The 14,003-nt window shown below is 36.1% G+C and overlaps 2 protein-coding genes across 2 annotated transcripts in view; both read left to right on the top strand.

Moving 5' to 3' along the window:
• LOC126826696 (hepatocyte growth factor receptor) overlaps nt 1–14,003 on the top strand; it is a 140,464-nt gene that overhangs the window by 76,759 nt on the left and 49,702 nt on the right. The window lies entirely within an intron of this gene.
• LOC130010552 (hepatocyte growth factor receptor-like) overlaps nt 1,667–14,003 on the top strand; it is a 54,702-nt gene continuing 42,365 nt past the window's right edge. The window contains exons 1-3 of the mRNA XM_056102412.1: nt 1,667–2,038; nt 3,858–4,031; nt 4,453–4,584. Of these exons, the coding sequence (XP_055958387.1) occupies nt 1,754–2,038; nt 3,858–4,031; nt 4,453–4,584 (591 nt within the window). The 5' untranslated portion in view covers nt 1,667–1,753. The remainder of the gene's footprint in view (nt 2,039–3,857; nt 4,032–4,452; nt 4,585–14,003) is intronic.

Here is a 14,003-nt window from a genome sequence, read left to right as displayed (position 1 = left end):
TCGGGTGGCCGATAGGCTACGCCTTGGTCTGCCATCAATGGTGTCGAGGGTTCGAGTCCCATTCTCTGCTATCTTAGTGACAAGGTGTAGGAACAGCCTATCCGATCACTTAGGGGTACTCCCAAAACATAAGCAGATTATCGGCGATAACACGTAGATTGACATGATTTACGGTGTCGACGTGCTATAAACAACATTCACTCATTCATTTATTTAGGTCAATACTGCCAGTTTATGAAGAGGAGACATGTTTTTTTTATCAGAGCTTAGTATAAACGCAATATTCTTTCCCCGTCTGTTAATTCTACGGAAGCGTAATAGGGCCATTAATTTATTCTTTTCTAAATTTTAAAGCCTGTAAGTCAATAACTTGAAAATTCTGGGTAGTAAAAGGCCATACAAGAAAGATAATACGCCCACACAGCAGCCTTGACACAAATATAGGCTACCAGAAATGTAACAGATATGTAACGGATAAAAGTAGGCCTAACTAGTAACAAGTTAGTATCTTGAAAATTCAAGTTAGTATCTTGAAAATTCAAGTTAGTATCTTGAAAATTCAAGTTTGTTAAGCCATTGTTTATTGTTAAATTTGTTACAAATTAAATTATACTATAATGACAGTGATTAAAGATGTCTCAATAAACGGTTGTAAATTGTTAAACGGTTGAAACCAATCATTATCCATTATGAAAATGTGAATAGTTTTCTTATTCATATTTGGCTATTTACGCCACATGTTTTACAATAAAATATGTGGAAAAGAAAAGTTCCAAATTCGTGTTTCAGATCAAAAATGTGTGTTTTTGCAGTATTCATACAATATGGTGAATTTGGCCAATATTCACACAACTAGAAATGAATCTAGCCATGACTGTATCTTATTTTATGATTTTATTAATGAACTCGATTATTATGTAGCTATAATTATCATATAATAATTTGTCCTTTTCAGGAGAAAGTTCGAAGAAAGAATATTTGAAATATGAAAAGTTGATATTGTACAAATACCATGATTAACATACTTTTAATTCTTCTTGTCATATACTCTAGTAGAGGAGAAGAATATAAATTCCAGGATTATGTGAACCCAAACCAGGTGACTGTTGATCGTAATACAGGTGATGTTTATGTTTCAGGTGTTAATTATTTATTTCACTTCTCTTCAAACTTAATGATCAAAAATTCACTACAGATTGGCCCTTATCCCTCCTCATTTCCATGTACTTCAAAACTAGAAAGAAATTCTACTGGCAGTGATAACCAAATACATGTTTTAGAGATAAATCATGTTGCTCGGAAACTTTTAGTGTGTGGTTCTGTTTGTGATGGTTTGTGTTCCTACCATGATTTAAACAATATTTCAACATGGCAGTGGATATCACAAGGAAAAAATAATGAAAGTTCTTTTGGTGGAAAAGGTCCTGTGTTAGTGTTGTTTTTAGCAGAAGAAACAGAAGAATTTATAGTTGCTATTTCCCAACCCAGTCCAAATAATATGATAACATTCAGAAAGTTTGTGGATAATGAAAACAGAATCAAGTATATTGGTGACCATGGATTAAACGTTTTTTCAAAATATCGTAAAGAACTGATAGTAAGGTTCATCAAAGTTTTCAAAATTGACAAGTTTATTTATTTTTTAACTATTAAAATGAAAAGTGTGACAAAATTTGAAGGTTTTGAGACCACCATATTTCGGATTTGTTTGAATAATGGTACTAAATCTGTGTATCCATTTTTAGAAATTCCTATGAATTGTGGAAAAGAATATACCATTGCAACTTCAGCCGCAGTTGGACATTATACTAACAACAATTTTAAGGAATCAGCACTGATTATTGCGTTTAGTAAAGCATCCAATGACACATCAGATAAACCTGATCCATGGTCTGGTACAAAGGTTTGTTCATTTAGATTGGAACGTATTGATATAGAATTTGATTTTATTAAGACTAATTGTAATGAAGAGATCGCATCTGTTCCAGAGTGGATGTTTGGACCGTATGAACAGTGTAAAAATTCATCAGGAGATAAGGTAAGCATTTATAGATATGGTCGTGGAAGAAGAGGGTATTGAGATTTGATATGAATTACTGACTTGTACATCATTCAACATTGTTGTAGGATTTCCAAGATGTATCTATTACTGAAGATTCTCACATCTACTTAATACTCTCAGCTTTAATTACTTACCCAAATTGTGTTTTTTATGTGCCCACATTGAAATGTTGTTCTTGCCAACCCTGTCAGACCATCTGTCCGTCAGTCATCCAATATTGCTTGTAGATACTCTGGAGGCTGATGTTATCATTTAATTGATTTTAGATTTGTACACAGTGTTTATGTTCCGGAGACAAAGAAGTCTATTAATTATCAACAATTTCCTATAATTACAAACAGAGTTATTGCCCTTGATTATGTTCACGGAATGAATAATCCTATTGATTTCAACAATTTGCAATAAGTAACACTGTCACAGTTATTGCCCTTGATTATGTTCATGAAACAACGAAGTCTGTTAATTTTCAGCAATTTGGGAGTTATGACCCTTGATCAATTTGAAAAATTTGTGTGTGTTCTAGAGACTGAAGTTACACTCGATCAACTTGAACTTTATGCGAAGTGTTAGAAGTTCATGAGATCAAGCAGCTGATTGATTTCAACGATAAGGTTACTTACATTTTAAAGGGGCAGTCTGTTCAGAAAATGATTAATGATTACCCCTTCACTCAGAGTTTTAAAGTGTGCTATGTTTTGATCTCGAAATAATCAAATATTTTAAACTAGATTTGACATAAGGAGCGATAGAATGTTTAAACTTGATGTAGAGTTCAATGATTAACATTTAGAGCTAAAGCTAAGCAGAGTTAAACAATTTCTTTGGTTAATGCTTTGACTTTGGGACAAGATAACTTTGATTCTATCTGATAGAGAGTGATGAAACTTAGTGTATAGTTGATATTCAGTTTGATTGCTTGATACTTTTTAAAAAAATAATTTTGCAATTAATTAATAAGTGTCATCTATTTATTTTGGGATTTCGGCAGGGGGACATCAGCCTCACTGTTGGCTTGTTAATCAGCTGTTTTGCCATTTCTGCATGATTTCAAGTTTTTATACTCCAACATGTACTTTGAGTGTATACTCTATGGTCTTCGCCCCGTCAATTCGTCTGTCATTTATGATTGAGGTTAGAGTTTTTGACGGATGTTTTTCAAATTTGATGTGATGCATTTGGGTCATGAAAGGACAAACCTTATTGAAATTCAGCATTTGGGTCATGAAAGGACAAACCTTATTGAAATTCAGCATTCCGCTATCATCTGTTTATATGTGCGAAAAAGCTTGTAAACATGCAAGAGATTATCCTTTCAAAATAAGCTGCGGTCAAAATATAGCTGCTGTGCGGGCGTATTTCCAGACTTTGCAAAATTGTGTGGCTATCTGTTATTCTTGTTTACACAATATTGTCGCATAAAAAGGGAGTGAAGTTTTCATCCAAGAATAATATGTAGTGTACCGCTAGATTAATTTTGTTCCCTAGTTTCGAAAGATGTTCTTGTCTCTTCTTTGGCAAGGACATGCTGTTTAGGAACTCTTGTTAAAGAAATCTTCTATTAATACTGGCTGATAGAGACATAGGCAAGCATATCTATACTCAGCCACAATGACAGTTTAGTAGGGGGAGCGAATACCGGAAAATTGTTATAATATAAAACCATGCTGAAAACCAGTAACCATGTCCGGAAGTTATTCCCTCCCACCCCACCCAATGCCACAGTACATGGTTTTGCTTAGTTTAATAGTTTACTTTATTAAAATAATTCATACTGGTATATATATATATATTGTAGATTTGTGATAACGTTTATGGTATAGCTATCCAAAGTAAAAGTTCTGATTTTCAAAAGGATGATCAGAACCTTAAAAAGAGTTTAAAAAGAAGTTTAATAACATCAATAATAACATCAACATTTAATAATTATTTACATATACTGTTATCTGTTGATGATGGTCAGTTACTACAAGTAAGTAATACTGTTATTTACAAATGATGGTCAGTTAGTACAAGTAAGTTACACTGTTTTCTACAAATGATGGTCAGTTAGTACAGGTAAGTTACACTGTTTTCTACAAATGATGGTCAGTTAGTACAAGTTAAGTTACACTGTTTTCTACAAATGATGGTCAGTTAGTAAAAGTATGTTAATGCTGTGTGTTGAATTGTTTTCATTTGTATGATACATATTATCTGATACCACTTCTCACAAAAGCTAACATATATTTGTTGTACTTAATGGCACAGTAGTTAATTTTTGTCTTAGAGAAATTAGATAGACTTATCAAAAATATGGTACATGTATATAAATCATTGATCCTTTTGTGTATATTTAACCGATGTTAAGGCATGTTGGGGCTTAAAATAACATTTATTTTACTTTGTTCTAGTTTTGGCAAAAGACCACACCTGGTTTACCATGGGAGGAGAAAAATGGAACACTAGTTGGTATAAGTGGACTAAAGCCTGATACAGCATCAGATACAACCAGTGAATATGTCTATGCTCTAAACAGTAATAAGGTACAACAACAGAATTCTATTTTATCAGTGTTATTGTAGCAGGGATCTTAATATGTCATGCGCTGTGTGAGTTCATATATCTGGGGTCCCCTACTAGTTTTGTCTGTCTTTTCTTTCCTGCTGATTTTGCTCCTTTGGTAGTGGTACATGGATTCCATGCTTGGGATTGAGTTGATAACACTTGTAACCATTGCTTCAAGAATAGGATAGAACATTGGCTGGAATATCAGGAATATGATAGAACATTGGAGGGAGTGTTTCAACTCTTTGTCTTTGTAATTCATTGATATACTTTCTCATTCATCTGTAGATATATACTCAAAGCCATTAAAAACACAATGCCTAATTCGTGAAATATTTCTGGTAAACGTTTTCTTGGGCTTTCCTATCTTACGGCACATAGGTGAAACTTGTGATGGGTCTCTTTTTGTTGAGTTCTGGGTTTGAACCCAATATCAGTTCTTGGTAATGAACTTTGTTTGTGCAAACACAACACTTGTCTTTTTTCACGATTTTAAGCAGTCCCATGTCACATGTTTTGCATGTGCATTCCCTGCACTCTGGCCCTTTAAATACAGATCAAAATTTCAACATTCATCACTTCGGAAAAATGCCACGCCTTACACAAGAAAACAGGAACAGAGCTATTGGCATGCTGGATCAGGGGGTTTCACAGGTAGCCGTCGCCAGACACTTTAATGTCCACCCATCGGGTATCTGCACAACACACCATGGCGAAATGTCATCTTCTCGGATGAATCCCGATTCAACCTCAGTTTTCCTGAGGGACGTCACCGTATCTACCGACGTCGGCATGGACGCTTTGCTCGTAAATGCGTGCTAGAAAGGGATCTTTTCGGGGGAGGTGGCATCATGGTTTGGGCCGCTATCAACATCAACTTCCGGTCCCAGTTGGTGGTGGTCAACATTATGTTGACGCCATCCTTCGTCTGGTGTTGCTTCCATTGCTGGCTCAACATGGCATCCGTCGACAGATGGTTTTCCATCATGACAACGCCCATCCCCACACTGCCAGATTCACAAGAGACTTTCTGAACAATCATCATGTCCATGTTATGGATTGGCCCGTTATGTCTCCCGACATGAACCCGATCGAACACCTTTGGGATGAACTTGGAGGACAGGTTCGAACTCAAGCCGTGCCACAACGAACTGTTGCAGAGTTGGCACAGACACTCCAAAATCATTGGCAAACAATCCCACAACGTGTAGTGAGACATCTGTGCCAGTCTATGCTTTGATTCATGGTTCTCGGACGTTTCGGTTTTGTGCATTTGTAGTGAATTCTTTCATGAAATTATCATCCGGGGTTTAGGGGACCTGCTTATGGTCCAACCTGCGACGATGGGTTGTATGTTCAATCTAGTTGGGGTGTACGATTGAACATACAATAATTCAATAACTCACTTCTCTTAGTATAATCTTATATTCTGTAACAATATTTAACAATGATAATATATATACATAATACTGACCCACAGACTAAGTAACTTAATAAGGAACAGCATCTAAGAAATAACTTATCAGAGACCTGCCCTTCAGTATGTCCCTTGCCTGCCTGTGTGGTTCTACCTATGATCTACAATCTTTCCTCTAATATACTAGAGGTTACTTGGTAACAATAAACAATACATAGTAATTATATATATTTAAACTTAATAATATTTTATAGTTGTTAATGGGTAGTATTTAAGTGACATCCATTCATTCATTTACTAAGTTGCCTAATGTTTATAGATGGATTATCTCATTACTACTATTGTCTCTAATCTCTATCATAGCTGACCATTGATAACTTACTATAGATAATCCATCTTGGGAGCCAAGTTGTGGTGTAAGTCTAGCCCTGTATTGGGTGAATGGCTGTATTAAATACTACCTGGTCATATATGGACGCCCCCTGTTTAAGTGTCGACCCGACACCCAGACGTTGTTCTTAAACTCTTCTCCCGACATCATTCTGGTAGGCCTATATTAAAAGGAGCTAAGTCTGTAACTCAATATTTTTCATAATATTTGAATTCCCAAAAACGAATCAGAATTCAATACTGATCACTTTCAATCAATGTTGATGTTATGTTGCCGTGAAACTATAGGATCCTAATATCCAATATTTAAGACATAATTAACATTTTATAATAAGTACCTTATGATGTTGGGTGTCATTTTATAATGAACACAACAGAAACATATCCTACAACACAAAGTGGCAGTAGTTAGTAAAGGCTGATTCACAATTGGCAAAATAATAATTTAAACAAAATAGTGTAGAATGCATTAAGCAGGCATACACGATTAACATTCAAATTGAACTTCATATATTTCAGGTTCCCAAAAATGAGCCATCTGCCTTTAAAAAAATGTACCATGCTTCATAAATGCATATAATTACTATCTCTATTCGGTTCAGCCCTACCCTGATCTTGTTTTGCATGTCAGACAAGGATTATTCTTCCAATTTCTGCTGCTATTTGATCATTAGTCACTTGCTATGCACTATTAAAATCTGCCTTGAAAGTATAGAATGACACTTTATGATTATATACATGGTATTATAATATAGTAAAGTATGAACACTAATACTGTGAACACATATACAATCAAAAAAAAAAATATGAATATTCATCATTGAACACCAGTAAAATAGGTGTGATGTATATTACCACAATAGTCTCACTATCAGACAAATATAGCCCTCTCATAATTTTGGATTCATGCTCTCATCTAATGTATCTTCTGAACACTCTTTTGGTTTTGCTAGTTAGATTCCTACTCTTGTGTATTTTTAGAAGTGAAAGGACTTGCCCATAGGCAGTTTGTTTGAAGGAATGAGATCAATGTTGTTTTACAAAAAATAATTTTGTTATAGTACTTATATAACACTGATCGTCACCAATGATATATACGCATTTCTGTATGTTGAATCATTTGGTTAGCTAGGCCATTTGACTCTATATACCTCTATGTAAGCCAATATATGATATGTGTTAAAATAAAAATAACAAAAAAAACTCAGATCTCTTTCCTTATTGCAAATTTTAATCGCCTTTTATGATTCACAATTTAGCTTGCAGATGACGAATTCTTGGCCCCACATCATCAGGGGTAACTTGAAGTTTGAGGGGGGGGGGGGAATGGGGAAGAGATTAATTATTTCTCGTTTTCTTTGCCATTTTCTTTACCAGTCCTTTTTGGGTTTTTGTGGCATGAAAACTTTGTACAAGATCTTGAGGCAAAAGATCCTGAACTATCCATTGGGGTCCTTTTACTTCCCTAAGTTGTGTTTTATACCAAAATTGCTCTCTGTATTTTCTTGACTGCAGTATCTTGTCAATGTGTTTGTCTTCAAATTTTGTTTGTTGAATTTGTACATTTTGTGTTTCGTCATTATTAGTATTGTTGTTAGGTTGTGTAGTTAGCTCACTGTTACTGTTATCATTATTTGCATTGGGGTGCGGTTGTGCATCAGCAGTTTGTGACAGATTTTGATTGATCTCCTCTGGATTCAGGTCCGTTTGCTGGTCTTCTGGGATCTCAGGCAAATTGGTAGGGCGCTTTGCAGGATCAATGTAAGGCCTTAATCTGTCTGCATGAATGGGTGACTTGACGAGCTGGTGATCAGCGTTCCTTCTTAATTTATAGGTGTTGTTTTCAAAGTCATGACAGATATAATATGGTCCTACCCATTTACGTTGAAGTTTCCTACAAAATCCTACCTGTACTTTAGTACAGTTTAACCAAAACATTTGGTCCTTTTTAAAATTTGGTGGTGCTGCTTTTTTGTTGTGTTGCTTACTATACTTTTCTTGAGCCCTTTGAATGTTTTTATTTGCAATATCGTTCGCAGTTTTTAGATTTGTTTGCATCTGCTCAAAATATTGTTTTGCGTCTCTTTTAAGGTTGTCTGGCTGTAGTAGTTCAACATCAATTGGGAGTGTGGGCTCGCGACCGAATAACATATGGAAGGGACTCATATTGGTAGATTCTGTAGCTGGTGTAGCTCTGTAAGCCATAATGACTCCTGGAAGAATATCTGGCCAATCTGATTGATCTGGCCTGCAATAAGATTGGATTGCTGTCAGTATTGTTGAGTTCATCCTTTCACATGCTGCATTCGTTTGTGGGTGGTAACTTGATGTATTAAGTTCCTTAACCCCCAGAAGTTTACATATTTTGTTGATCAATTAGCTCATAAAATTCTGCCCTCTGTCTGTTAGAATTTCCTTTGGTGTCCCATAGCGGCATATTATTTCTGCAAAAAGTATTCTTGCAATCACTATGGCCTCTGTTGACTTCAAGGGAAATGCTTCGACCTATATTGAATAGGGACATACAATCAATAGAATTGAATGATATCCTTCTTTTGTTGTCTTTAGTGGGCCCAAGATATCCATATGGATTCTGCTAAATGTGGTGCCAATGGGTAGTGGACGAAGTGTGGCTGATTTTTTATGGTAGTACGGTTTTGACGTTTGACAGGTTTCGCATGACCGGACATATTTTTCTATATCTGAATACATTTTTGGCCAGAAGTATTTTAATTGTATGGCTTTTTGTGTTCTGTCTTGGCCTTGGTGACCTAAGAAGTCATGGTAGTTCTTTAGAATATCATCTCTCATATCTTGAGGTATGCATAGTTGTTTGACCTCTCTTTCTATTTTGGTGCCTTTCCCTCGTGGTGAATGAAGGTGATACAGTATGCCATTTGTTAGTTGGTAAAAGCCTTGTTCAATTAGGATTCTTCTGGCCTTTATTTCATCTTCTGGGAGAATGTCATCTTTTAGAAATTTGATGAGGGGTTGCAATAAAACATCCTCTGTCTGAAGTTTCTGCCTCTCTTCTGGCAGTATTGTCAGTACTTCCTGTATGTTTTCTAAAGGTGCTTGTTGGAGATAAGCTTGTTCCGCTGCTACCAATATTTCAGCTGTTGACATGCTCTTAAACTGAGTTTCCACATGATTCGTTGGTGTCTGCTGCAACTGATCCTCTGTTATGGCTTCCTGACATATCTCTTGCACTTTCTTCACAGTTGTCTGATTGTTGACGTCTTCATCATCACTTTGGACAGTTACATCTTGAACGGCTACATCATAGGTTCTACGTGATAATGCATCCGCATTCGTGTGGTTCTTTCCCTTTTTGTGTATGATCTGGAACTGGTACTCATTTAGTTTAAGAGACCATCTGTAGAGTCTACCAGATTTAAATTTCATGGACTTAACATACGTAAGGGCTACATGATCTGTGTAAATCATGAATTCTGTGTTGGCTAAATAAACATGAAATTGTTTGACACCTTCTATTATCGCTAAACATTCCTGTTCAGTGATATGCCATTGCTTTTCTCTGTCATTTAGTGCTCGTCCACCATATGCAATTACAACTTCCTTGCCATCTTCATCATGTTGTCCTAATATATATCCAATGGCATTGGAGCTTGCATCTGCATGCAACAAGAACTTCTTTTCAAAATTTGGGTATCGAAGTATGGTGGTGACATCAAAGCCCTCTTTAACATTTTGAATGCCTCATCTATTTCGGGTGTCCATTGAAATGCCACATCTTTCCGTAGCAATTGGTTGAGTGGCGCTGCTTTCTGTGCAAAGTTTTTAATAAACCGTCTGTAGTAGCTGCACAGTCCTATAAATGCTCTGACTTCACCGACGTTCTTTGGTCGAGGAAATGTCTGTACTGCTTCGGTCTTTGTTTTGTCCACAGCAATACCAGTTTTTGAGATGATGTGACCTAAGTATAACCCCTTTTGACACTTGGAAGGTTTTAACTTAAGGTTTGCATCTCGAATCCTGCTAAAAATTATAGTTAGATGGTTCAAATGTTCTTCGAATGACCTGGACCAAACTATAATATCATCAACGTACACTAGTGCTATCTTCCATGTCAGATCTCTCAGGACTTCGTTGTTGTTGTTCTTAGCGTTTTTAACGTCCGCTTCCACCGAAGGTGATATCGCAGACAAGTTCATTTTAATGATCTTAGCGCACGCGCAGGGATCTTAGCGCACGCGCAGGGGTCTTTGCTGTGGGAGGAAACCGGAGTACCCGGAGTAAACCCACGAGGTTGAGAAGGCGCCCCTATCTCCAAGCCACATACGCTCACACCTGGGATCGAAACCACAGCCGCAAGCCAGAGGTGACCGGCCAACTAGAGGTCGAAGCGTGACACTCTAGACCACTAGGCCATCCCAACCCCCTCTCAGGACTTCTTTTAAAGTACGTTAAAAAGCACTTGGTGAATTCGACAAGCCAAAGGGTAGCCGATTGAACTCAAAGACATCTCTGTGACATGTGAACGCTGTTTTATGCTTTGTGGCAGGGTCCAAGTTTACTTGCCAATACCCCGAAAACATATCTAACGTTGAAAAAATGTTAGCATGAGACTCTCCAATGCAGTCGAACACATCTTCCATTCTGGGCAAGGGGAAATGGATTGGTTTGGTAACTGTGTTTAAGGCTCTGTAATCAATGGCAAACCGAAGATCACCTGATTTCTTTCTGATAAGAACCACTGGCGATAACCATTCAGATGTAGAAGGTTGAATTACTTGATTTGTTAGCATTTCATCTATCATTTTCAACATTTCCTCTTTCATCTTTGGTGTTGCTCGATAAAACCTTTGTTTTATTGGTTTGGCATCTCCTGTGTCAATGGTATGATAGGAATTTTTTACATTGCATGAGCCTAATTCTGACATATCTTTTGCAAAGACATCCCTATTCTGACCAATTAATGTCAGCAGCCGCTGCTTTTGTTGTTCCTTTAGATCTGCCTCACTTAAATCCACACCCAGAGATTAAGCTTCTTCAATGAATGCTTTGTTTTTGTCAGCATTGTCCAATGACTCTTGCATGACATTGACATGTGGATGCTCATCAGTTAGCTCCTGTAGGATTTCATCTTCGCACACCCATGACAGCATACCCAACACTTGTTTACTGTTTAGGCTCACATCATCATTGGTTGGATTTAGCAGTTTGTATGAAGCTAAACCATTAATGACATCTACTAAACATCTAGCACCCAGTACATAACATTTATTTATAAGTGTTTTATTTTCTTCAATGGTGCCTATACCATTTTTCAATCCAACGTTTTCGATAACAACAGGTACTATGGCTTCTGTTCTTTTTGGAATTTTTAAGTTGTCCTTTAATTTGACCAAATACCTTGTAACTGATGATTGTTTTTCTCCAAGTGGTACAACTGTTATTCCATTCTGAAGACTGAGTGTCTGTAAATCAAAATCTGTCACTGCCTTTTGTCTTTGTAAGAAATCAACACCTAATATTAAGGAGTGGACATTGCTATCTAAAGTAAGGAATTCTTGGTGCAGTGTTAGTCGCCCTATTCGTATTGGTAATGACACAATGCCATGTACCTTTGTTAGTGAACCTCCAACACCTCTAACATGTCCAGTCTCAGTTGGTTGTTGTTTATGTATGTCTTTCAGTCCACTATTATTGTATTGATCTTTAGATATTATAGACACACTGGCACCTGAGTCAACTAACGCTCTTATACATATTTTCCCTAACATTACTGATATGGAACTATTTTGCTCCGCATTTACAACATTAATTGATAAATCGATGATATTTTTGTGACTTTGTTTCTTTTTGGGCTGAGTCTGTTTGTCACAATACCTATTTCTAATTAACAGACTATTTTGTAATTCTTTATTATTTGGTTGTTTATAGTTGATATAATATTGACTTTTGTATGGAAGTTTGTTATAATGTGTAACATTTCTATGTCTGTTATTATATTTTTGAGGACGTTTCCTAGCACTATCATGGTTAGTGTTATCTGATACATAAATGGGACACAAATCCATATGTGAATTTTGAGAAAACCTATAGTTCTGATATGATGAATAGCCACTATGATAATTGTAATGACACCTACCTTCTGCTAGCCTTGACTTGTATTCATTATAATCCATTCTATTGTTTGGGCCTTGTTCATACTCCATGTAATGTCTTGAAACTTGTTCATATTCATTGTTGCCTTGATTCGACAGTGCATGATTGTTATTCACGACCTCCTCAAGTTTTGATTGTTCGTTTTGATGAAGTTCTAATTTTTCACTGTTTTCTTCCCTTGCATAATAATTACATATACTTTCTGTAAATTTTGCACATTTTTCGACTCCCATTATTGTATGAGACTTGTCTTTATAAGCAACCCATTTTTGTATTTCTGGTTGCAGTCCATTTCTCATAATTTTTGCTGTCCAATCCTCTGGAAAATATTTGGATCTCATTAAAAGAAGTCTTTTCATTTCTGTAAGGTAATCATCCACAGATTCTCCTGGTTGGTTGTTTTCTCTGTGTAATTAGCCTAAACACTTCTTTACCATCATCCACTTCTGTACAGTATTGTTCTATAAAAGCACTTTTCACTGATTTATAGTCACTTCTTGTTTCTTCTGGCAGACATTTTAACCATACAGCGGCATTGTCTTTCATAGCTAATCTAAGGCCTGTTACTTTATATTTGTCCTCTTCCCAGTTTTGAAGAACACAATAACTTTCAAATGAATCTAGCCATAGTATAGGGTCCTTTTGTCCATAACCTGAGAATTTTTGTAAATATGTAGCATGGTTGTTACAACTCTCCATCATTCTTTGTTTAGTCGAAAAGAAGAAAAATCAGTAAAATATCAGCTTTCTTTTCTAGGGTGTAGACACAAAGAAGAACACTCGCTTGGCTTGTGAGATTCTGTTGATCAATTGGCACTCCCCATATATCATCCGGGGTTTAGGGGACCTGCTTATGGTCCAACCTGCGACGATGGGTTGTATGTTCAATCTAGTTGGGGGTGTACGATTGAACATACAATAATTCAATAACTCACTTCTCTTAGTATAATCTTTGTAACAATATTTAACAATGATAATATATATACATAATACTGACCCACAGGCTAAGTAACTTAATAAGGAACAGCATCTAAGAAATAACTTATCAGAGACCTGCCCTTCAGTATGTCCCTTGCCTGCCTGTGTGGTTCTACCTATGATCTACAATCTTTCCTCTAATATACTAGAGGTTACTTGGTAACAATAAACAATACATAGTAATTATATATATTTAAACTTAATAATATTTTATAGTTGTTAATGGGTAGTATTTAAGTGACATCCATTCATTCATTTACTAAGTTGCCTAATGTTTATAGATGGATTATCTCATTACTACTATTGTCTCTAATCTCTATCATAGCTGACCATTGATAACTTACTATAGATAATCCATCTTGGGAGCCAAGTTGTGGTGTAAGTCTGGCCCTGTATTGGGTGAATGGCTGTATTAAATACTACCTGGTCATAAAATTATCCACAGATGCTTGTTATCTCGATTTTGTCAATTGTTATTGT

Source organism: Patella vulgata, chromosome 7, assembly GCF_932274485.2.
Source record: "Patella vulgata chromosome 7, xgPatVulg1.2, whole genome shotgun sequence".
In the NCBI taxonomy this organism is placed as follows: Eukaryota; Metazoa; Mollusca; class Gastropoda; family Patellidae; genus Patella; species Patella vulgata.
Note: the sequence above shows the minus strand (reverse complement) of the source record. Positions and strands in the feature narration are given on the sequence as shown.